This window comes from Ochlerotatus camptorhynchus, unplaced genomic scaffold (assembly GCF_037179485.1).
Source record: "Ochlerotatus camptorhynchus isolate MF236.1 unplaced genomic scaffold, CSIRO-AGI_Acam_v1.1 ptg000300l, whole genome shotgun sequence".
Classification (NCBI taxonomy): domain Eukaryota; kingdom Metazoa; phylum Arthropoda; class Insecta; order Diptera; family Culicidae; genus Ochlerotatus; species Ochlerotatus camptorhynchus.
In genome coordinates, this window is record NW_027040788.1 from 206954 (window position 1) to 233655 (window position 26702).

The window sequence follows — 26702 nt, forward strand, 5'->3', positions numbered from 1 at the left end:
AAAAGACTGTTCCGCTTGTTTCATTAAGTTCACTTTTTTTTGTACCTAGCTTACTAAAGTTTGTTTGTTTTATTTTGATTTCTAACTTTCTGTTACTTCTTTCCTGTTATTCTAGAAGTGAACGGGGCTGAGTAGCTAAATCGCTATAAGTGTGTGTAGAAAACGCTTTTCCTATTTCTTTCTCACATTCACGCCTTCCACCTACAACACTAATCAAAACTCCATACAAATATGTATACGACAGGCCGAGACACACAGGTGCTGGGTTGCAACCGAATAAGACTATAGAATTTAAAACCGGTGATAATGAGCCTCTCCGCGAATCACTCATGGCGGAGATGCTGCCCTACATATTATAAGAAGTGTGTGATTGGTTGTTGTTGTTGTTTTTTTTTTGCTTTTTAATGTACTATTTATTACGCTGATTTTGTGTGAATAATAATCGAACGCCTTTTTAAGCGGTAACACTGTTCTTGTATAGTTTGTTTGACATTTTACCTAGAGCAGATCGGCCGACTGTACTGTCGTTCAGCGGTAGATCAGTCCCTAGACTTGTTAGTGTTTGTTCTGGCTAATTATCAGTTTGTAAATTTTTCCTCTCCTTAATTTGGGTTATCGGGCCAATTGACGTGCACGTTCTTCCACGAGATGCTTCGACTGCAGTGATTCTTGTGAGATTACTCCTGTTTACTTAATAAAAGATTAAGTAGATGTTTGAGCGGCATTGCAAGAGTACAGTGCCATCTGTTGGTGGGCATAAAGAAGATTCTCATCCCTGCATAAAGGGGATGCTTTCAGTTGTGCTCGAAAGCTGACTAAGCCACTGATTCGGTGCAGAGTAGACTTCTCGCGCAACACGAGAAAGGGCCTATCATTGTTGATAGATTCTCTTCATCGATTTTCTCTTTCGCGAATAACCCGACTGCAAATGAATTTCCCATTCTCTGTGTTGGTTCAGGCGCGAGCTAACATCATCTTCTGTCGAACTGTGCTGCGAGCTTAGCGAGAAATTCGTTTATGTTGCCGTGGTAAACCAAAGAGAAAGTCGTTGAAGATAATCGATCAACGAGGATAGCTCCTTTTCAAATGTTACGCGAGACTTAGCTTCATATTTGCATACAATAATTACTGATGGAAGGATTAAATCACATTCAGACCTTTACAAAACTTTGGGTTCAAACTCAGATGTTCCGCAATCCTTATTTTTTGACACTTTTCAGTAGGGGAAACTGCACGCACTAGATCCAACAATCAATACGAAACTAACGATTTTAAATTGGCTCACCACTTTAGTAGCCTATTGGTCCCAAGCAAACGATTAACGTACCCTATTCTAGTTGAAATTCTATTACTACACTATGTTTGTTTTGATTCGCTATGAAAATTTGACAGATAACATCAGGGGTGTGTGGATTCATGCAAAACATGCAGGGGTGAGTGAAATAGCTTGGGACTGCTTGGGACCGTTGTTCTGGTACTGAGTGAGCCAAAAATAATAATGATTTTCTTCGGGACCTAGTGGTCTTAGAGTTACCTCTATGCTAGATCCCTGTAGACACTCGACACTCGATTTGCAAGAAATTCCAGTCAGTACTTTTGGGAAGTTCATTATAATTAACTTGGAATTCTTTTCGGTATTCGATTCCCATCGAATTTTCCCGCTATCCCCATCGAATTCTCCTCAGAATTTACTTGGAATCGGAATCAGAACCATTTGTACCTTGAGTATTCACCAGGAATCCTTCGCAGAACTACCTAAAAGTTTCTATCTATTGGAACTAACTGGTGGAAACTAGCGATTTAAAATTGGCTCACTACTTGACTAGCCTATTGGTCCCAAGCAAACGATTAACGTACCCCACTCTAGTCGAAATTCTAGTACTGCACTATGTTTGTTTTGATTTGCTATGAAAGTTTGACAGATAAAATGAGGGGTTCATGGATTTTCCTATGTTTCGAGGGGTGCATCGATTAGCTTGGGACCGAAGATAGTACCAGAGCTGAGCCAAAAAGTTGAGCACGTATCTTCGGGACCATCTGGTCTTAGAGTTACCTCTATGGCTCAGCCTCACTAACGAAAGCCTTTCACTAAGTGGGCTATAGGCTCTTATCATGCATCATCAATGTAGAGTGCGCTAGTCGATTTTGAGAGGAAATGTCATCCAATCCATTTGTTTACATTATAATGACCATTTTCAAAACTCAAAACAATGTACATTCCGGAAGATTAACCGCTGAGACAATTTAATAAATCTTAATTTTTCTCATCAAAAATATATGGAAGCACCAGCCGGATCACTGCAAACCCGATACAGAAAACAAAATATTCCACGTGGATGATGATTTCAAGCACCTGCGGTGGATAAATTAATCAGGAAAGGTGAAAATATTGTCCTCCTCCTATGCTTCACGGTTCTAAAAAATTCCAAAAAATATGAGAATTAATCTCATGAGAGCTTCGTCATTGAAAAATGACAAGAATGCTCATGCTATCATTCGTCTCATGATAGTGATACGATCTGTTTGCTCATTCTCACATGACGGACATGATATTTACCAGCACTGGCTATGGACTTAAACATTGAGTTAATTTTATCTCTAGTAACTTGTATTGTGTCGCCAGCACTAAATTATAGGGTGGAGAGACTTTCAATTTCCGAACTTACTTCCTACACTGAACGAAAACATCTGCAATACTTCGAATGATATTGCATTTTTCGAGCCATTTAACAATATGCATTCGAATTTTTCGATCATCTTACGGTTGAATTTGTCGTCAGATGATGAGCATCCAAATAAAGGATGATTTTATTTGAAAATCGGCTATAACACATACAGCACTCAGTGGACAAACATTTAAGAATAGTATGACATGCAAGAGTTTTAAATTATATTTAAAAGTCGATTATTTACATTTCCATACTGGATAGCCATGATCATCCATTATGGATACTAAAATTCTTCGTTGATAGCAGTGCGCAAAACAGTCAGGTTCAATGAGTCATATTCGTATCTAATCTAATGTAATCTAATCTAATCTAATCAACACCAACACAGCCAGTTCTTGAAAGCATCCTGGAAAATGATATATATGCCTACATCATTTTTCTTGTCTATTTGATATATGTTTCACATCGAAGATGCGTCACACATATCAAAACGGCCAAGCCTACTGTGCAGCATTTAAGGGGCAAGATGATTCATAAAACACGATGCTTCAGAATCCAATAAATGAATGAAACGTGGACATCTCGTACCGTACGTTCCGATTTTGGTAATTATATGATTGGTTGGTCGTTGGAAGCATCAAAGCTAGAAAGGTTAAGTGATGCTCCATTTCCTTCTGACGGTTGGGGCATTAGCACTAACTCTTGTCCTAGCCTTTTATGACTTATGGCTATAGCGCCATTACTCGCTTTCTGAAAAGATAATAGGGAAAGGAAAAGGAGAAGGACAAAGGGAAAAGGATTTGTGAAATCTATGAACATAAACAATATTTTTGATTTGAAATATACAATATAGAAATGCATAACGGCGCGGTGGTCACAACCCGAGTCTTCCCACTATTATCAAGTCATAAAAAGTAACAAGGACTTAAATGTGATCCTTTGATTACTGGAAAATCCTGATGCTTGGGACTAGCAATCATCCTCAATGTGTAAAAACTGGTGATCTTAAACTAGGCAATACCAGCGCCGGCCGCACCCTAACGCAGGTCAAGAAAGGAATGGGTAGAAATGTGTTGACGTGACACTCGCTGTAATGGAAGCCGAGAAATCCTCCGCACTTCCACGAGGAATCATTTAAATTTTGGTAACAAGCCCGAAAATTTAGTGTTGCCAAAATCGAACGGTTTTATTTTGAAATTCAATTTATGTTCGGACCACTGCGAGGCATCGCCATGACATAGACTTTTATTAAAATTTGTAATCACAAGGAGGAAAAACACACTATATTCAAATTTCGTTCAATTTTGGCACGTTGCTAAAATTAAACCCCGTTCCAAAAGCGAACGTTTTTGTGATTTTGTTGCTAAAATCGAACCGTGCCTAAATCAAACGACTACTGTACAAATATTAAAATTAAATAAATAGTAGGCTCTCACCAGATTCTGCAGTTGTTTGTGACCATTCAACACTGTTGACGATCATAATCACAAGTGTTAATAAGTAGGAACGAACTCACCAAATGAATCCATGAGCAATGTCAACAGAATGAAATTGCATGGCGCTACTGGTACTTTCATGGTTCACCTCTATTGCTTGAATCAGGATGATATCCATCTGATACTATTCAACAGAATTAACATGTTGCCTCTCCTTGAATACATCCTGATTCCTGCTGATTCCTTTTCTTTAGGGAGAATTTCCTGTAGTCCTGTATCTGTTCAACTTCAACCCAGGTTCAGCTAATATGAAATATCACTAAAAGAGTCCCCAGGATCAGCCCTTGTGGTTTGCTTCTCCATGACGTCGTCGCAAACGAAAGAACTTCGGGGGTTCACTGGAGGAGTTTGTTTTCGGAGCTGCTGCCCTCTGAAGCTTTGCAAAATCTTCATGACACGGGTTTTGTCACGGAAAGACAGCTCCAAACTTGAATTACTTTGGAAATCACTATCAGATTGGTCTTTTTACTGTTTTAAAAATATGCCGCAATCGTTTCTGCGAAAAAATCACAGCAAAGAAAATGCACGTCAAACTTGTTTAAAGGCAGAGCCTACTCCCGGTTCAATGAGTCATATTCGTATGAACTGAACTGCCATCCGAATCATCATTCACTGTTTAAGCCTGGTACGCAGCTGAAAAGTAATGACGTTTTTACGTGCTACGGGATAGGACACGGAATGCTAAAGAAATTTCTTTTAATTAGCATTTCTTGACCTAGTACGCAGTTCAAAAGAAATCGGTAAAGGAAAGATCGATTACATTAGTATCGTGATCGATATGAAGGTGGCGCATTCTGAATGCAATTTCATTTTCCTTGCGGAATAATGGTCTGACCAATTATTCCGTTAGGTAATTTTAACGTTTGTTGTATAAATGATGTTTTGGATGCATTTTAACAACATAAAAATTGATAATTGTTGATTTTAAAATTTGACGACACCTACCTATGATCTCAAAATTTAGCAAAAGACACCTCTCTATAGCTGTCAAATTTACTTTTGGGAATATTCCTCAAAAATTACTTTTCCGTTGTCTTTTCAGCTGCGTACCAGGCTTTAGTGAGAGTCTGAATGATTGGGAAGTCACGAGTCACTGACAGCCGAGCATTCAGTTAGTAGCTCAGTCAGCACGTTTATTCTTCCGTGATGGTGCCCAATCCTTGTTTTAAATGACTGAGCTTACATTTTCTATGGTAAAATGCATCAATTGGGTATGCAGCTGGAAAGTAATGACGTTTCTTCGTGCTACACGGAACCAAAAAATTACCCAAAATTAAGTTCTTTTCACTCATCTCCCATGTTCCGCTCAATAAGCTAATTTTCAGTAAACCTCTAATAGTAGTTTACATTTGACTACGGCAAAAATAATTAGTTACTCGTGAGTATTTTCTACCCAAAATTAAGTTTAATTGACTTAAATTTGAGATTATCTCATATACTCACTAGTAGCTTATTGAACGATAGTCACGAGAAAGTGGAATCTCTCGTTCCGTTTTTGACAACAATAAAAAGTGAGAGTGGGATGCAAAACTCAAAATTACCCAAATTAAAGTAAAAAGAACTTAAATTTATTGTTTTTTTTTTCTCTGTGTACGGGATAGGACACGGAATGCTAAACAAATTACTTTTTCTTAGCAGTTCTTGACCTTCTTGACCCAGTACGCAGTTCAAAAGAAATCGGTAAAGGAAAAATCGATTACATTAGTATCGTGATCGACATGAAGGTGGCGCATTCTGAAGTCAATTACAGTTTCGTTGCAGAATAATGGTCTGATCAATTATTCCGTTAAGTAATTTTAACGTTTGTTGTAAAAATGATGTTTGGATACATTTTAACAACATAAAAACTGCTTTAAATCTTGATTTAAAAATTTAGATGGATGTAAATGGGATCTAAAAAATATATCGTTGTGCTCAGAAAATGACGCCCTTTCAGATGATGTATGAAAACCGACGTATTTTTCAAAATTATAGAATCCAATTACATGCTGTGTGAGCGAAGGCAAGCGGTGTGAGTCGCCTGTTTGTGAGTGACTGAATGTTTTTGTTGGCTCTTTCATTGCCTCGTCCTTTACCGTTTGGTACAAACGGTCCGGTACCCTAATAAACAAATACCATAAACGAACGGTAACTCGTATGGTAGAACTATCCCACAAATAGTTTGGATGATACCCCGATGAGTTCTTTCTTATGTTTATTTTTATTAGGGTAGAGTAATGAATTGAATAGTGCAGTGCTTTCACACTCAGCATAAGCAGTCAATAATGTTACGCTCTGGTTGATAGAGGAAACTTCCTCCAGCACGTTGGTTTCCACGTTTTACCCATGTTGGTACCACCTCTGATAGCCGATGACTATGCTTCCACATCGTTTGTCAACTCAGATCAGCAAACGACGTTCGATAGAATTATTTACATAATCGTTTTGAATGATTTGCATTATGGGGCTGAACCAATACCATATGCATTTAAATTTAGGATGACAATCATTCTGCAGAGAGCATTACGCCCTACCCATTCTAATAACAATGTTCATCCTGTATTCGAGAGGAAAATCATCTGACTTCAAAACAACCGTCATCCAGTTGCAGCTATCATTCGAAAAAGCGAAATAGCGAAAACCTTAACAGATAGACCAACTACCTGCATGAATTTGAATTTTGACATAAACACATTCTCTTGATCAAGGCAACCCCTGAGTATCGAAGTCAACATTTGTTTTTGTTCATTCGTGGCTGGATGTTTATTATCGCCTGTGTTGTTGTCAATATCAATATTCATCTTCATCTTGGTGGGGATGATTTTGAGCATCAAATACAAAATGATTATTTTCATATTATACACATATAGCGGCTTTGGAGTCGACCATATTCAAAATAATCATTTTGTCTAAAATGGATTTTATTATTTTGCTTTTGATGATCGCTTCTGATTTTGACAATTGGATAATCAAGCAGTGGTGAATATCAACAAACGCGTATTCGTTGATGTATAATGAAATCATTTGTTCGTTTCGCTCGTACTTCACAATGAAGATATTCAAAACGAATGCAATTCGTCTACACTGGGCAGAAGCGCTACTCCTTGCGTGGGATGGTAGATGATAAAACAGATACTGGTTCGGATGTTTTATTCGATTAGACGACGATATTTGTGTACATTGTACCTGTTATTCTTGGCTCATGTGACAGTTCTTTTGCACTGCTGTCAGTTGCGTCGGAAGTCAATACATCTGCGACGTACAGATAATTTTTATTTGAATGCATAATCAAATTATAGACAAATACTTTCAATACCTACTACTGATAAACCAATGTAGCTTGAATTGAGGTTGTTTTAAACATTTGAAGTTCTCCCTACTAAGGTTTATAACCGCCTAAGTTTATCCAATGGGGTTACAATTTACCGTAAAAAAACAGAAATCAATCTAAATATCACAATTTGCAAATTTTCCCTTTTGTATAAGGTTTATTATTGTCTCCTAAGCGTTACCAGTGTTGACAAAGTTCTTCTAATTTATATATCATTACTATCAACTCTCCACCATTATTTCATTACATGTAGTGCATAAAACAAATCACAAGCTTGCTTAAAATTAATTCTTCTAGTACTTCATATGCCTAAAACTATCTATGTAGACCATATCTGTAGAACTCACCCGGTTTAGATACTGGAACTAACAGCTTCTTTTTTCATCATCATATAACAATGTTACTGTAACCCAACTAAATTCTGGCTTATCGTATCTATAGCACTATTTATAGAAATCCACACGGTGGCGGTAGGGGAAACCCAATCAATATCTGCCGTTCATTATGCAATATTGCAATATAATACAACCCATGTTCACTAAAAATTCCCATACACCGCTCAGCGCTAAACAAAACAACAACAACACAGCAAGTCCAAAAGCAAGAGCAAGAAGAAAAAAGGGAGAAAAAAGAGTCCTACCAAACTCTCTAACCGCAAAAAAAACAAGCAAACTAAAAAAAAAAACAAGAAGCCAAAGGCAGGTGGTTTTTTCATTCTTTGCTAATTTCGTTGCTTTCCAAAAACCATCCGTATGACACGTGGACGAGTAAAGCAAAGCAAAATTTCAAAATCTCGATCTCTTTTTGTATTAGAATGTGTGCGTTTCTTTAGTTACTTTTACGTAGTTTTGTTTCCCTTAAAATTCTGTTTTTCTTTTACTCGGACAGTCGCAAGCTTCCATACTGTAACAAACTGTAACTGAGTATTGTTTAACATTTCGACTTGTATAACCACATACCTGTTCCAACACCACATTTGCTTTGATTTCTTTTGTTTCTGTTTTCGGAATGATACTGTCTCCAAATTTTGCTTATTTTTTACAAACAACGCCTTTTGAAATATAGCTCGATTTTCTCCCCATTTCTTTTTCTCTGTATTGGTTTCAATCGCGAACCCAAACTACGACGCGGCACGATTTTCTATTGTTTCCGATCATTCCTAGAGCGCCGTGGTGTTGGAACAGACTTTGCATGGTTCGGTTCTAGTAGCGAATCGTTTGAATTCGAATGAAACAAACCTTTATAGAAAGAGAGATAGAGCGAAACAGTACAAATACGTAGATGATTCAAAAAGAGTTCTACACACTTGCCAGCGGCTTTTACTGACCACTTTTCTCCCCTTTTTCTCTTTCTCTTTCTTTCCCGATTGCTCCTCTCAACCAACTGAAGGCTATGCGAGCGCCACGCCCATTCCGGCTGGGCTGTCTTCGGTGTCCTCTTGCTCCTCCACCTCGATCTACTCGTCGACGCACTCGTTGAACTCGATCTGTGACCAAAAGCTATCCCTCCCCGTAGTGGCAGCAGGTGCGCCATCCCACGGACAATTGCTGAAACACCACGTATCGCATCTGCAGCACCAACAGCAGCAGCAGCATGATCAGCACCATTCGTCGTCACTTCCAACGATCTGTTCGCGACCTGCTTCGGCAGCGAGTAGTCGAGCGTCCGGTTCGATGACGATAACCAAAGTGGTGAACCCGTTGGGAACGGTAACCACCGTTTGCAATGTCGAATCGGACGGGGCGGAATCCGGATCGGATCCCCTTGGGGTTCGGGATTGCGATGTTTACATGCATGAAAACTGTGACGAAGCGCTGTTCAGACCGGTCGTTACCGTACACGGTATACCGGGGGGACAACACGAACGGCGTGGTTCGTCGCTGGATCGATTGAGCTCGCTGGTAGCGGGCGGTGAGGAACCGGCTTCGCTAATCAGTCGAGAGTTGATCGTGCCAGTGATCGAAAAGAAGAATATGGTATACTTTAGCAAGGCCAAGAAGAAAGAAGAAGAGAACTTGGTGGCTAAATTTGAGGAACTGTCGTCGATAAACAAGAAGAGTAAAAAGGATGAACCGAAAGTGATCGAGGTGATTCCGGAGGCGACGGATCGAAAGATGTCCGGAGATTTTGTGGATGTGGAAATTGTGGAGCGGAAACCGGAGGCACCGAAGGCCGGACGGAAGAAAGAAAAATCGCCTCCCGTGTCGGCGCGGAATGAAAGGAAAAAAAAGGATCCGGAACCAATTGAAGTAATCGAGATAATTGATCCCGTTGGGGAGGAACTGCATCTACCGGCAGTTGAGAAGGTTCCTCGTGGTGGGAAGAAGAAGGACAACGGAAAGAAAAAGGAAGAACCGAAGCAACAACAACAACAACCGACGACGAAAGCGGAAACGAAGCCGTTGAAGGGTGCAGCTGGCAATGGTGGTGGCCAAACGGGCGGTAGCAATAGGAAAGAAACCAAGCAAGACAATCGAAAGCGAAAAGAAAAGTACCAAGCTCCGGTGACGCCGCCAGAAACGGTTCCGGAACCGGAGCTGCGCGAAGCAGCGCCGATAGAAGACGATATGCTCAAATCGATCTGTGACGAATTCCCACCCCTGGAAGCGCTGAAAATTGATGATTTGGAACTGTTTGGAGAGTCGAATGAACCGGAAAATTTGAAAGTGACCAGAACGGAAATTAGCGTTCAGGAATCGATGCTTGCTTCTAGTTTGGTTGGGAATCGCGACGACGATGAACCGGTCAAGTCGGATGATGCCGAGGCATCGAGTCACGTGCATGAAGATGATGCGGGAAGTAGTGTGGTAGAAGAGAACAAGTGTGTTGAGTTAGTGAAAGAGGAAGAAACGAAAGCAGTGAAGGAGGAAGAGTTTTACGAGATTTCTACGCGTTATGAGCTGGAGTTCCCGGAGCCGCTGCCTCCGTTGGAACCGTTGATTTGTAAAGATTTGGAGGATTTGGGTTTCAGCGAGAGTGAGAAGAAGGAGCAGTTTTTGAAGCAGTTGAGTGAGGAAAAGACACTCATTAATTTTGAGAGCCCACTCGAAGAGACGGCCAAGGAGAGCGTAAGTGAGCGAGGAAAGTCAATTTTGGAGGGTAGAAATATTGTGTTTGCCATGTGCTCGAGCTTGAAGGAGATGGGAGAATCCAGTGGTTCTCAGTTGTTGGGTGGTACCCGAAGCCTTTCGACGTCGATGATGGAACCGGCTGTGCTTAAGCAGCAACTATCAGTCGAAGGACAGGATTCGGACTACAAAAGCCTGGAGCTCGAGGTAGATGACAGTGCTATGTACAGCTCTCAGCTGCCGGCGTCATCGGCATCGGACGACGATACTTCGAATTCAAACAACGATGAGCCGGAAGATGAAGTCAAACAAAATGGAAAGCTTCCGCCGCAAGGCGAAGACGAGGACGAGGAACTACAACCACTGATCTCGAGCAACAAAACGTCATCTTCGTCGCTGTCGGCTACGGTCGTAAGTACTGTAGTTGGTGGCGGCGGGCCAGGGGACAGTTTGAGCAGCTCCATGACCACTTCCGGCTTCGTGGCAGCAGCCGGAAGTCCTGCCAAGACATCAACAACAACGTCAGCACTGCCAACGACGGAAGCGAACCAAAGTGAGGATAGCGGCAAGCAGATGGCAACAACAGCAAAGCAATCCAGCAATGGTGGCAACAATGGCAATAATGGCAACGGCAAGAAGAAGTCTAAGAAGAAGCGCAAATAATTAGCAGCGCAGCGAATGGTGCTGCTAGCGGCCACCGGTGACGTGCTGCTGGCGCTGGTGATTGCAGCATCATTGCTGGTCCTGCTATTGCTGTTGTCGTATCTTCTTCTGCTGCAGCTTTGCTACATGCTAGTGTTATATTTATTGTATTATTTATAGAAGTTTTCCATATCTTTCCCTCTTCCTTGTAACCGAGTTCCTGCCGTGGGCCGTGAGAGCTTTCGATTGTCCTAAGCGGAAGCTTTTCCCACGGCTGCGGATGCGGTGACAGTTAAAATTATGTTTTTTTGTTTATTAGTAAAGTCCTCCACTTTCTAGAAACAGTCAAAATTTGTCCGCAGTTAACTCAGATTGACAAGGTATTTATTATTTTAGAAAATCAGATAACGAGCACCTAGGGAGTGAGCGGTTTATCTGTGAAAAGCATGGCGAAGTTCCAAGCACGTAACCGAAACGTCAGACGGTGACATGTTTCGTTGCTTGACAGATAGACTGCTCGCTCGCAAATAGAGACACAGCGACCCTCTCCTTTGTAATCGCATCGTCAACTTGTTCATATAGGTTATTTATGAAAAACTTCTTTAATTTTTACTGCAACAAACGAACTAATTTTGTTAACAAACTTTTAGTCATGTTTTAAGTATTTTATACGAAGTAAACCGTTCAAAACTGCGTAGAAGTTTTAAGGGCATTGTTGAAACAAAACAAAAAATACGAAAGAAATCTGTATTATCTAAACACAAATATTAGATAAGAGACCTGCACATCCCTCAACTGTTAAGGTTGTTTAGATTGTTTTTCGTTTGCGGTAATTTAACATTTGGAATCTTCAATTTTGTCCCCAAGAAATCCTTTGAAATTGGCGTCAAATTTTCTAGCTTCACAAAAGCAAACTTACCTTAATAAGTAGCGTGAGTCATCTTGGAATGGAACAGTTTTAGGAATTAAGAGCTCAAAAACGACTGAAAAAAATGAGAAAAAAAAATATGATGAATAGATACATTATGTGAATACATTAAGGAGAAATCTAGTGCTATATATTTTAGACAGTTTTCGGAAGGAACTGATCGAAATCAACAAAATCTGTTAATTTGGCCGCAAAGGGTAAGGTATACATTTTTTTCAATAAGAAAGAAAACAGTTTCATCACTCATAAGAACACACACACACATACAAACACACGCTACCATGCAAATCACACTCACAACATCATACAAAGTATAGAAGCGCCGTTCATCATTGTTGTTGATATTTAAAACGTAAATGAACTTGATAGTCACTTAGGAAGAAAAATGAATATTTATTAACTTATTCAAATTTGGAACGAAAGAGCGGGACGGGAATTGGAAAGGGGGGGGAGAAGTGCGCAGTGCTGTTGATCTTTGTTTTTTGTAGGCAATGAGTTGTTTCACCGAATGCGATTCGTTGAAATGGCACCCTTCAAAGACAAAAACGAAGAGAAATGGTTTGAATAATATATCCGGTTTTATCTAAACTTCAGAACTAAATCCTTTTACAATGCCAGGTAGATTCAATGTACACTGGTGTTTATGATAAACATGACTTATACCTTTAAAATTTTTGAATGATCTTGAATTCATTTTCTATTTTACCCGGGTGAACTTCTACTATTTATTTGAAAATATCCGATATGATCCTTGGCAAAAATGCTTCAATATTTGTGTAGCTTAAGCGCTCACTTTAAAGTATTCAGTGAAATTGCTCCCATTTAAACAAAAGCAGTTAACATGCTTTTCTTTAAAATGAGTGAAATTCTACTCATCGTCGGGTACTTCAAGCACTTCAAATAGAACGTATCCATATTGTTCAAACCATTCCAACAACACTGACCTTACCGTGAGATCAAAGACTACTGATTGAAATATTTCACGAATTGAGTTTCAATTTTCTCAACACAAAGCAGTACACATGCAGCTAAATTTACGTTTATATTTAGCTAACTTATCGAAAGAATAAAAAATAAATTTTTCATTTTCGACACCGTTCTCCATTCCACCCCAGTGATGAGTGTGGTGAAACCGGGAACGCATCGAAAAGGGAAACGCTTATAGGATCTCCAAAATGTGTAAACAAATATTTTTGTGCTTTTTTGCTCTGTCCAAATTTAGATACTGCCTAGTGAACTTCTTTTGAACATACAAATTTTATTGGCAAATTTATACTCTAAGCGAAGAAACTGAAATGGGCAAAGAGAGAGACACCAAGAGAAAAGAAATACTGTGAATGTGAATCTGATGCAAGTATGGCTAATAGAAGTAACAATGTGACGCGCGTGAAAGTTTTCAAAAACAAAAAGCCAAGTGTGATTAGCTTACTAGGAGCGGCCGGAAAACGAAGGGGGGTTAAGAGAAAAAAAAAACATAACGAAAGAGAGAGAGAGAGAGAGAGAGAGGGTAACGAAAAAAAAATCACAAAAAATGCAGCAAGTTAAAAAGGCGTGTTGAAAACAGAGAAAACAAAAAAAGCAAAAAATGAACAAAGCAAAATAAAAAAGAAATGTGATTATTTGTATATTTATCTCGACGAGAAAAAATACTAAAAAAATGAAGTAGTACGAATAAGATTAAATTAATTTATATTAAATATAAGTTAATGAAAAATTTAAAAACTAAAAAAAAAACAAAATAAAAGAAAAAAAGACGAAAATCAGAATAAAAAGTGGAAAACCCAAAAAATCCAAACTTACGCAGCCTTTTTATTTCGTTAAACAAAACAAAAACACCAACCAAGAATACTCATTCTGCATAAAAAAATGACCAATTTTAATTTGCTCTTCCTTACAGATGGCCCCGCATATGGCGCCGGCGGCGTTACTTCTTCAACTAATACCACCGGAAACGGCGGTAGTGGAGGTGGTGGCACGACAATATCATCGCTGGCGCACGTCGGAATCCAATCGCTGGTCCATCTGGACCAGGAGGACATGAGTAGTAGTAGCTTTAGTTCGGCCAGCAGGGCTTCCCTGGATCTGCAGCCATCCTCTTCCGGTTCGCCGACGGCGTCGTTCAGTGGGGAAAATTTGCTGCACTTTCATGGCGACTCCAGCGGATCGTTATAATATAGAGCCACCGGCGGTGGCGGCAGCAGCTGTTGCAGTAGCAGCAGCCGAAGTGGCGGAAGTGGTGGCGGTGCAGGAGTGCGCAACAAGTCAACAACGGCATCAGCAGCAATCCGTGCATCCCCATCGCCCTCCCGGTGCTCAACGTCGTCGTCGTCCAGCAAAAGGAGAGGAGGAAGCGGACGGAACGGAAAACCACCACCGGGTGAGAGCAAACAGGTCGGAAACGGAGAAGGTTTGGAACAATCCGGGAGGCACCGAGAACGTGAGACAATTACCAAAAAAGAAACTAACACGCTGGAGAAGGACGGAAATGGGAACGAACGTAGCGTTGTCATTGGAATACCTCGCGCTGGTGTGCGTGTTAGTGGCGGCGGTGGTGCTGGTGGTGTTGGTGGCGATGCTATTGGTGATGACAACGATGTTGGCAAAACTGGAAGTCACGTGGATCTAGTGGCCGGAGTGAGTGTTCGCGTGTTTCAGTGGGTTCGAGGGATGAACTTTGGATGCAAACGAAAGGACGGAGTGGAGGAGAAACGTTAGAGTACATGGGAGGGATGTGTTTTGTTGGGTAATCAGGACCAGCGTATATTCGTTCGGAATATATTAGACCCATTGTTTATCGATCGGTATTGACAGAGGATCTTAATTTTTAAGATTTCAAGGTTGGGTTTATATCTAATATGAAATTTTCGATGCTTGTGAAACTGATCAACTCTGAATTGTTGGACTAGGATGTGTTGGTACATCAAGGATGTTTTTTTATCGGTGATGGTGAACATAGACTTGAATGTAAATTTACTTTTAAAAACATGAGAATATATTTGTATTCAGCGACCACGATGAATCAGTGAAGTGCACGGAACACAGGGTTGCTTCCACTCGCTTCGCTACAAAACACGTTTTAGCTGAATTATGAAATCATCTGATGATATAATGATATTTTTTACTTGTAAATTACATGAAGAGGTTCTAAAGTATGTGTTTAAAACCTGCCAATTTCACTATCAGAGAGTCACTTTTTTTCTGAGTTATGCTAAGCTAATGAAAATATATCGCGAGAATTCGAGGAGAGGTTAAAATACGTGGCAATAAAAGTCGGAAGAGCCTTCATTTTATGTAAAATTCCTGCTAAATGAAACTAACGTTAGTCCATAAACGCTCGTAGAAAATTGCTTTAAAACGTAAAATAGAACTCGGTCCGAACTTATTCGTGAAAGAAGTGATATTCAATGTACAAAGACAGGGTGTCGACTACCTGTAAAATCAGGGAATTTCAGGGAATTCCTTTTTGGACCTGGAAAATCAGGGATTGTCAGGGAATTTCATTCAAAGTCAGGAAAATATTTCTTTATGACAGAAACATATTAATAAGTATGGCTAACTTCGCTAGTTTCAAAAAACTTAATTACTCGTTGTAGTTTGAGGATTGTTTTCAATTTCAAATTTTAAATAGAGTAGCGAAAGTGTGGTTGTTCAACGCTTGATGTTGCAGTTTTGCAAGCGGAACAAAAAATACTCAAATAAAAGGATATTTCGATGGCCTATTATAAATTCAGCTCCCACTGGGTGTTGTCACATTCCTTAGTTGAACCGAGATAAAAATTCAGTTCCATAGAGACGTTAGACGCTAGTTGCAAAATTAAGCTGCTTATGAAAATGAGCGTCTCTTAATAGATGTTATACCTAATTGCGTCTGACAAAATGTAACCTTCAAGTAGATTCTGCTTCTGCTCGATCCAGCTGTGTCCAACAAGAATCAATCCCTTGAGCGCATTGGAGCGCGTTTGAGTAAATGCAAGAATTTTTAAGAGTAAAGCTGGGCTTAGATAAGGCAAGTCATTGATAAACTTAGTTTAACTTTTTTCAATTCGAATGAGTTGATCAATTGACTTGCCTTGTCTAAACCCAGCTGAAGATAATGATTTGTTGTGGTCTTAACAGCTTGATTAGCTCAGAGAACTAACTAAATGAGAATTTAGGATAATGGTCTTGCTTGAAAGGTTTTTTTTGATTGCTAAGAGTAGCACTTTTATGATTGAATAATGATTCAAAGATACGTAGACAAGCATTGCTTTGACATCATAGAGTGGCTGCATTAAGTATTCTAGGTCTTCATTGTAAACCTGGTTAGCTCGTAAAATTAGCTTCACAGTAAAGTTTTAGTATGGTAATGTTGCTGCTATTGCAATTTAGATTGGATTAACTTACAGAACTTTGGAGATGAAAGCGTTGTTTTTACTTTATACCACCGGAGGAATCCGCCCGCGAATTAAGTTTTGGTTAAGCATATTATCCGGAATTATTTTCTTACGGAGCTGGGTCTCAAAATGTGCTCAAGGCAAAACAAATATAACGGGATTAAAAACAAGTGTTTCATATGTGAAATGTAGAGTGACCGGTGAACCGGGAAAACTGGAAAAAGCTGGAATTTGAAGTCACCGGGAAAAATCCCATGAATTTAGTTGACAAATCTGGAAAAATATACCTCGTCCTCTCTTCGAAAACAAAAAGATTTCAAGACCCTTGGACTGGTCTAGATTTTCAGGATAACTACAGTCACAATTAAGAGAATTTTAGAATTTCTTTCCGAAGCAAATTTGAGCAAATTTTAGAATTAATTCTAGAGATAACACCAAGGTATTTCAAAGATTGTTTTCTAGGTAGCTTTAGGAAAACCTCTAGGAGAGTTTTTACTAGATCTCCCAAGAGTGAAGAGGATTCCAGGAATCTTGAAAAATACCAAGGAACGCGAATTTTGAGGATACAATTCCAAAATAATTATGCAAAGATCTATAAGGATAGTCCGAGTATGATTCCAAGCGCATTTCGAAAGGAATTTCTAGAGAATGTTAATGAGAATTCCATGCAATTTTCAGAAGAATTTAGATGAGCATTCCAAGATAATTCTGAGCAAAATTTAAAGAAAATTCTCGACGGGAGAATTTCTCCTGCTAGATGTTGTTGGCAGGGAAGGGTGATTACACGTTTTGCTAAAAAAAAACTAATAGGCCCTTTTCAATTGGTCTGGTCTGAGGTGAATTATACGAAGAATTTCATGCAAATTAAAAAAAAATTAAGCTTCAGTTAATTCTTAGAAAAAGTTTGAAATTCGAAGAAATGATGAATTTTAAGATTTTTTTTTTGGAGTGTGCTACAGAGAATTTCTGTACTATTATAAGAACAATTTCGAGGAATTTCCAGAGAGAATTCCAGAGAAATAATTCTGGAGAGATCTCTGTGAAAGAAAATTAATCTAAAGGAAAGACTTAAGAACAATCAAATTAAAGCCTGTAAAGTTTTGAGCGAAATGTTCATACACAAATTGTGAAGACTTCGAAACTGTCGCAGATCCAAATTCAAGATCCGCCAAAGGTGCTGCTGTCTTATGTCGTTTTCGTTTTTGTTCAGTTCCAACCCAGTTTTGCACCAGTTTCAACCTAACTGCTGTCAAAGCGTTTTTTTATTCGCACGGGTTGACACTAGTTCCACACTAGTTTCAACTCCAAAGTTGATAGGTTCGCACTGTAATTTTTCACGGTTTACTGGTTGGATTCACCAATACAACTGCATCTGAGCTGTCAAACTGTGCGTTGTTGGATTGTGAACAAAAAAATTCGAAATAGATTTGCAAAACGTTGCTTTCGCTGTTTCTGCAGTTCAATTACTGGAATCGGAATCGGAATCCGATTCTGATTCCGATTTCGATGAACATACTTTTTTTTTTTTTTTTCCTTTGTTCGTGACATAAAACTACTGCGACCAGTAATTTGATCTTTTGTAGTATATCCCGTGTCCTTAGTTTAGTGCATGTCGTATTACTTCATCACTATTGAAAAATGATGAAGTATTCGGTTTTGATACAGTTGTCATTCTTGCCTTCATTGCAAGGAATCGATTCTAATTGAAAGGTTCCGCTATTTATACCCTTCGGAGTGTTGGAACACCCTCCAAAGGCGCGCTCCTTTGTCAGTCAAAATTGGATTCCTTAGCAACAAAATTAAGGAATGACACCGATAGTGACCATGCATCAGAACCCTAGTCTTAACCACTTCAAACTAGGGAACAACGAATAGAAGATTAGGAATCACATAGATGAAGACTAACTAACTCATTTTTCCTTGTTTTAAGATCATCCTCGGTCCAGGCAACCCGAGGACTTATCACTATCAACAAGGCATAAAAAGTAACAAGGACTAAGATGTGTTCCTTTGATTACTGTAAAATCCTGTTCCCCTAGTTTGAAGTAGTCAAGACTAGGAATCGGTGGTAGATCTTACATCCCGTAACGTACCACGAAAAGGTGATCTACCCACGTTACGGGGCCATGAACATACTTTAATGACCATTCTCAGAAATCCGAAGAACAAAAAATGCCGGGTCAATAATTTCGTCAGAGACGTAGTTGAGCATTTCTCGGAGGAAGAGGTAACAATATAGATTATATACAGCCGGTAAACGAAAGTCAGCTCCAAGCGGCATTTTTATCAGTTTTGAGTTTGCATCATGAACAGGCAAAACATGTTTATTTCTAGTTCCGACGGCAAAAACGGCGTCGGAAACTACAGACGGAATTAGTGAAAAAGTGAAAAAGCGCGACACTGCAAGCAACAAGCAAAAAAGTGTTTGCCACGCGATGTCACACACACCAACATACGAAACACTCTTCAAACTGAAAAGGTTCTTTTATTGAATAGTCAGGTTAACACTAACCCAGGTTCAAAAACGAAAACGACATTAGAAATTACCCATTTAACCTTCGGCTTCATCGCTTTCAGTTTTGTGCGATAATTTCCAAAATTCCGGGAGGAAAACGGGAAAATTGCTAATCGAGATTTGCTGGTCACCATGAAGATGATTTGGAGATTTGGATGAATTAATGCCCCTTGGGTAGAATGCGGATCCTTCCCGTTTTTTGGCAACACGGGATTTCTGTCTTTTTTGCATTCTATAAAATGTATGGAACGCTTTATTTAGTTTGAAATTGTACTGGATCACTCTTCATAGGTTAGAGGTCCGTGTGAAATTTTTGAAAAAAATGTCCATAAAGCACTAATATCTAGATAGAGCTTAAATTAGGGTGTAACAGCTTTTGTAAACAATGACTTCTCTCGAGGATTTCTCGAAAGTCATGGCTCTCCCTGGCAAGTCTTGAATGTCTAGAAATCAACGAGAGAAGTCTTTGTACGCCCTAATTCCAGCTCTATCTAGATATATTCTGATGAAAGTTATAGCTGATGGGGTTGTGTTGCCAAAACCGGGTAGGCACTGTACCTGGATTTTTTTTTGAAAATTACTGGAAAATCAGGGAATTTGGTGTTCTTCGTTGAGTCGACACTTTGAAAGAGAAGTGTGTTGGTCGGAAGTCATAATTGAGGTCATTCAATTATTTGCCGTCGTTTCCCAGCTGAAGCTTCACGTGACATTTGACGGTATCGAACAATGATAACTCGGTTGTTCGGCTTGCTCTAAGAGGAAGACCCAGACAACCAGTAGTCGTATAACAATGTGCAGACAGTATCGTAAATTGCTACAGTTTAAGTCAAAATCGCATATGAGAATGACATACATCTAATTATGTTTAAGTTAAATCGTATAGAATGCAAATTTCCGACCTATATGCGATGATTCATTTTTCCGTCGTACTGTATCACAAATCAAATCGGGTTACATCGTAAGACTTTTCAAAGTGAATTTGTTATTACAGATTAAATCGTATATGATGTTAAATCAACTCGTTTAAAATTAAATTTAAATTTGCACGTATATGGCCTCCACTTTTGTACGTATAACCCATTTTTTTGCATTCTATACGATTTGTCGGTTTGTATATATGTTTGTATATCACGAAAACAACTTTGAATATACGTGCATTCTGGTTGTCTGGGGAGGAAACAACTGGCTGCTTTTTGTCTGTGACGTGTTGTTCTTCTCTCGCGGAAACGACCGTGCACAAACTAGTTCATTATGGGCGACGCAGTCGACTGTCACAATACAAGAGAATAGGTTCCCTGTTGTAAAAATTCTCGCGTTTCTATTCGCGCTGGTTTGCGTTTGACAGAAAATTGGTTCTTAAAAGTCCCCCTATTGTCTCGTCTTCTCCTTAGGGTTTGTTGGCCTAGTGGAGACCGGTTTTGCGTACTGAGCAGACGATCATAGCGCATCATAGAGTTGTCAAGGTCGTGATGTAAATAAACGATTACACAACACATCACTTACACTATTGTGAATCAAAACCATATTTCAAATTTTCAAATAGCCGTATCTCCTTTTGTAAACAAAGATTCAAACATCAATTTGCCGAAAGTCTTAGCTCTTCCGCGCAAACTAACACCACTATCACGTAGTGAGGTGAAGTGACTTGCTCCTAGCACATTAGCATACGGCTGCTTCTCAGCCCAGTGTGCCTGGGTTCAATCCCAGCCGAGGTCGTTGGGATTTTTCTAAGACGAAATAATATCTGGTCACGTATTCCTTCGGAAGGGCAGCAATGCCTTTAGTCCCGGCCCATGTATTGATGGGTACGATATCTACCCAGGTGTGGAAGTCTCTTTTCTGGCAATCGATGTACATCGATGATTGGCATTCGATTACGGTCCAGAGACCGATGTTAAATAAAGGAATCAATATGAAGTACAATGGATGGATGACGCATGTTACTTCACTCCACTGATGGAGCGTTGAGGCAAGGTATGCATGTATCGTTTAGAACACTATACACTAAGATTATTTTACCGAAATCTGTGGAATTTAACCGAAATCTCGGTGATTTTCCACAGTTTTCCTGTAATTTTTCAACAAATATCTGTGAAAAATCACCGAACTGTTTACCGAACGTTCAGCTGTTGAGATTTCGGTACAATTTCACAGATTTCGGTAAAATAATCTTAGTGTGAGTAAAGAACAGTAAGTTGAGGGCATGCGTACAGAAGAAGAATTGGATAGATACAATTGGGTTCTTTAGGGGTATTGAGGTAAATGCATATTCGTAATCTGCATTAATAATGGAACCGAAATCCAAAACTTCATCAATTTTGGTGCACTGGAACTATTTTAAGTAAGTGTGATTACATTAGCAAAAATCACCATCCTAGCGTCCCTCGCACTTCGTATGGGAACGAGCAGTCAGTTTGTTAGTTTTGTGTCAAACAGTGAAGTGATTATTTTGCTTTAAATCTATCGTTGTGCTCAGAAAACGACGCCTCAGATGAAAACTGACATATTTTTAAAAATTAAAGAACCCAATTGTTTTCAAACTCACTTTCTGCTATGGAACATAAAAACATTATCTTGAACAACGATGGTAAGCAGGGCTCTACCAGACCTCCTTCACTCTTTGGAATTTATAGAGACAGATAACAGCGCCAAAAGGACTGTGATGAGACAACATTGAACTGCTGCATTGGAAGTAAACACGCACACTAACATGCATTTACGAACCCACACCACATCATTCAGCTTCGGCGGCAGCTTCTGATTGCGTTTGTATTCGCAGGCGTTGACAAATTCCTTCCATCAGGGCTGGTAGCGAGTCACTTTTTAGTGACTTAGTCACTTTTTTTAAGCCAGTAACTAAAAAGTCTCTTTTTTAAGGCCAAGTCACTAAAGTCACTATTTCTTGTAATCAGTCAACTTTTTTAGCGTGAATTTATTTCTAGATTGATCATTTTTCTAAATAAAATTATCTGACATTTGCAGGTTTTCCCAGTATTTTAACGGATAAATTCCAGGTTTATAATAAAGCTAAATTTTTAAATGCGTTAAAAATATCCCTTTTTTTTGTAGATCAAAAACAACAGCAAATTACCCAAACGTTTTTAAGACATGTCAATCAGTTTTAAAGAAACAGCTTTACAATCAAATCCATTGAATGTTGAAGTTTATCACTTACTTAATTTCTCACTTAATAAAGTTATAAAGAACTTACCCAATTTGAATAATTCCAAGATCTAAATTTATTCAATATCTTGAAGTTTCGTATTCCATGTTGATATTGAAAATTTTCAAAGTGCAAGAATCAAGGAAAAATAAATAAATGATTTATTTCAAGTTCGTAGGAACTTTGGCGAAGTAGTGAGTAATGAAAAGAAATGATGAGAATTTCAGTGAAGCTCCATAAACAAACTGCGGGAACATAAGGGAAGTTAAAACGCTAAAAATATGGGGAACTTACTGCAAGCTTTAAGAACCTCAAAGCGGTTCTTTTAGCATCCGAAAATTTTCGGGAACTTTTATGAAGTTCCTAGAATTTCAGAGAACTTCACAGGTGTCAAGCGAACTTGAGAAATATAGAAAACATTTTGCAATTTTTTAAGAAGTTCTAAGTACCTCAGAAAAGCTAGATCTAGAGATTTTTTGGGGAATTTCAGACCTTAAGAGCAGTTTCCGGAGCTTTACTCCAGACTTTTGGAGCAGTTTAAATATCTATAATCGTAAATTTAGAAAAAAAAATAGGATAGTTCCATGATGTGCTGCAAAAAAAATCGAGAACCCTTAAGATGTTCCGAGAATTTCAGGGAAGTACAGAGTCCTTTAGAGAATTTATGAAAACTTCGGAAATATTAATATTAATAAATCCAAAGAATTTCAGGGAAATTTAAAGGTTTTTACGGGAATTCCATTTATTTCTGAGCAGCAGAACCGAGATCTTCAATAGAATTGAAAGTTTTAGGGAAGCTTCGAGAACATCAAGACAGAATCAAAGGGCAGTTCAAACAATTTCAAGGAAATTGTAGAAACCTTAAAGAAGTTGCGAGAAACTCAGGGAATTCAGAAGCGTAAGGAAATGATGAATATATATCAAACAAATTGCCGGATTATTAAAAAAATTAAGAAAACTTCAGGTAACCACTGATAAGTTCAGGGAAAATTAGGGACCGGTTATAATGGTTATAATACTTAAGGGAAATTGTCGAAACTTCAAGGCAAATAATTGAATTTCAGTAAAGTTGTAGGTTCTTAAAAAAATACTGAACATTCAGGGCAGTTTAGAGAACTTTAAGGAAATTCAATAATCGTTTAGGCAGTTTAAATACCACCAGGAAAGTCTAGACTATTGATGAAGTTTTAAATAAGTGTCGATAATTTAAGGGAAGTGAACTTCAAAAAAAAAAATCGTGAGAACTTCAATGAAAATCATAGAACTAGGGGAATTTACGTATTCTTGTCAATCTAAGCAGTGTCCGCACTTCTATTAGCATTTTTTCAGCGTCACGCACATATATGACGTGTCTGTTTGTTAACATTCATCTGCTGCTTGCTTCTCTATCCATTCCAATCGACAGAATTTTTCAAAACGGTTTGAAAGCGTTTTTACAACGCTCCAAACTTCTCAGGTGAGTGTGACTATTGTCGGCAGCCTCTTTTTCTTCGGCAACTTTCCCATTAGAACTGCGTGTTAACCAGCTGTTCTATTATCGGCAACTCGAAATCAGCCCCATTTTGTAGTGCGTATACTTCATTTGAAGAAAAATCTGGCATAATAGGATTGCTCGGTCGTACAAATATAATCAGATTGAAGCTGAAAGACTAAAGAATCGTTTGAATACATTCAGGGAATTGTGTTGATGGGAAAACATAGTGAAATTATCGTTTAAATTTTGGTTGCCGAAAACAGTCAATGGGTGCCGAAGCCAACATTTACCCTATATTAATTATTTCGTTCTAATTCCATAAAAATTGCGGTAGCACAAAAGATCCAGAAATTTAGAAAAAACTTCGAAAACTTCACATAAGGACTGTGATCTTCACAAACATTTCGAGAACTTAATAGAAATCTATGGAGCTTAAGGAGAGATCCGCGAACTTTATTTTCAGAAAATTAGTGCAGTTCCCAGATTTTCAGATAACTTCAGAGACTTTAAAAAGTTAATTGAGGTCTTCGCATACGTTCAGAAGCTCAGTGAAGCTTAAACATTTTTAGGGCGGTTCAATTAAATTCAGCGCAATACAACAAGATTCATGAGAACTGCTAAAACTTTAGAGTTTTGAGAATTTCAGAAAAGAACAAAGAACCTCAGAGCAGTTCCGTTAACATTAGAGAAATTACATAAATTTTAAAGAAGTTTAGAGAACTTCAGCGAATTCTTAAACGTTTAGAGGAGATCCATGATAATTGAAAAAATTAAGAAACTTTAGGAAGTCCTAAAAAGTTCAGGGAAGTTTAAGAATTTGATGAGAAGTATTGTGAGTCTCAGGCTAGTTTCTCAAACTACAAAAGAACTTCAAGGCAGTTTAATTAACTTCAGAAAAAAATTGGGAACTTTCAAGTAGTTCTGAAAACCTCAGAATAGTCCATTCCATATTCTACGGAGATTTCCATTGAAATATTTCTCAAAATTTTGGTGAATCTAGCCTCCGAAGTCAATTTTCTTTTAGTTTTCCTTGGAATTCTCCACAATAAGAAACCCTTTCGAAAGATTCTCCGAATATTCATTGAATTCATTTCAGATTTCCTTCTCCTTCTCTTGGAATTCTACTCACATTGAATGTCTCCTAAGAATTCATTGGCATTTCTCCTCACAAATGACTTTTGTTTGGCAAACTCTCCTGAATTCGTTTTCCGAATTCCTTTGAAGATGTCCTGGAGTTATTTTCAGATATAATTGTAATCCTCCTTTAGTATTTAAAAAAAAATTCCAAGGACTTATGCTCGGGATTCGTTTTCTCCCACAAACTTTATGAAACTATGCTCAGAATGCCCTTGGAATTATCCTCTGAAGCTACTCAGAAATTCCTAAGAGTTTTCATTAAAATTTACTTTTAGGTCACTTTTTAGTCACTATTTTTACAACTATAAGTCACTATTTGGTCACTTATTTCATCAAAACGGTCACTAAAATCACTATTTTTAACAGCAGTGATTGCTACCAGCCCTGCTTCCTACGTTATAAAATAGAAAAGTAATCATTATCCAACATAATTGTTGAATAGAATGCGTGCTGCGTTGACTAAGGTAGACGGCATTTCCAATGGCTGGTGTGTGTAATTCTTCATGGAGAGTAAATGTTTTTCCATGTCTACTTCTATGCTAATAAAGATTATATTGTGCAACAGCGTCGCAAATAATCAATTACTATTAGAGATTCGCTTCTTACCGGTGATTGGAAACTCTTTCACTCCAAAGCAAAACATATTACAAGCGCATCATGATGCGAGCTTGCATGTGTGATTGTTTTCTCAAATGTTTATGTTGCGTATAAAGTGGTAATAGCCCTGATGGTGAAGTTGGTGAGGGACTTCCAACAGTTTCAATGTGCACTCATGTGATCGCATAAGGGTTGTGTATCCATTGCCTTGTTCGAGGAATTGATAAGTGGGATATCTTGTTAATAAGGTATCTTTGGCTATACGTAGATAACAAGGAACACGAGTTCACCATTTCTATGACGCCTAGCTAGACTATCAGCAAACTATAGAAGCACGCTTAGTTGCTTTGTTCATCACTTTCAATGAAAGTAACGTCGATTATTGAGTTGAAACGAAATCTCATTATGGCTTTCAATCCTTTTCACCGACACTCTTTCACCGCTCTTTCAATTTGTTTAATATGCGTTATGTCCCGTTTTCGTTACTTTGTTTTACATAAATATGTGTATGAAAGGTAAATTAAACATATTACATGTAATCTTCAAGTGCTTTCGCGTGAGAATTGCTTTAAATATATATATCTCGATTACTTTTTCGAAGGGACGTATCAGTTTTTGTAAACAATGCATTTGATAGTCGATTTGGCGTAACTGGTAGCTGTCCCCCGCATACTAACACCACTATCAGGTAGGGGAAAATTTCCTCTATCTGAAGTTAAATTTTTTACAAAAGCTGATACGTCCCTTGGAAAAAGTAATCGAGATATTTTAATTTTCTGTCATTTACGTCACGAAACCTCTGTTGATGTGTTTCATGAAAGACGAAACTATCAAAAACAAACACTTTTTCTCTCGTCCGCTTCACTTGAAAGAAAGACTGGAGGAAGAGAGACAAGCGATTGAAAATTTGTTTGTGGACTCCGACTGAGCCGGCGCCGGTGGTGTAGTGGTAAGCGTGACTGCTTTCTCACTCCACACGAGGTCGGTGGGATTTTCTGAGGCATAAAAATCTCTGGTCACGTCTTCCTTCGGAAGGGAAGTAAAGCCGTTGGTCCCGGCCCATGTTTGTTTGAATGGGTGCGATATCCTACGCAGGTGTGGAAGCTGCCGTCAATGGATGGCAATCGATGTCCGTCGGTGATTGGCACTTTAAATAAAGGAAAGAAGAAGAAGAAGACTCCGACTGAGGTTTTGGAATGCTACGAAGCTGTTCGACTTTAACAGAAAAGGAAGCTAGCAGTCTTTTCGTCGCATCGATTTTGTCGATAGAAGCTGATATTGTGACAATATCCAATCCACCCATAAAAGTTGATCGATTTCGCAAGCAACG

General features: G+C 38.7%; 1 protein-coding gene across 4 annotated transcripts in view; it reads left to right on the top strand.

Moving 5' to 3' along the window:
• Window positions 1–12067, top strand: part of LOC135706984 (breast carcinoma-amplified sequence 3 homolog) — a 69174-nt gene extending 57107 nt beyond the window's left edge. For all 4 annotated transcript variants that reach the window (XM_065228687.1, XM_065228689.1, XM_065228690.1 and 1 more), the window contains one exon: window positions 8865–12067. In XM_065228687.1, the coding sequence (XP_065084759.1) occupies window positions 8865–11206 (2342 nt within the window). In that variant the 3' untranslated portion in view covers window positions 11207–12067. The remainder of the gene's footprint in view (window positions 1–8864) is intronic.
• The last annotated feature ends 14635 nt before the right edge of the window (window positions 12068–26702 follow it).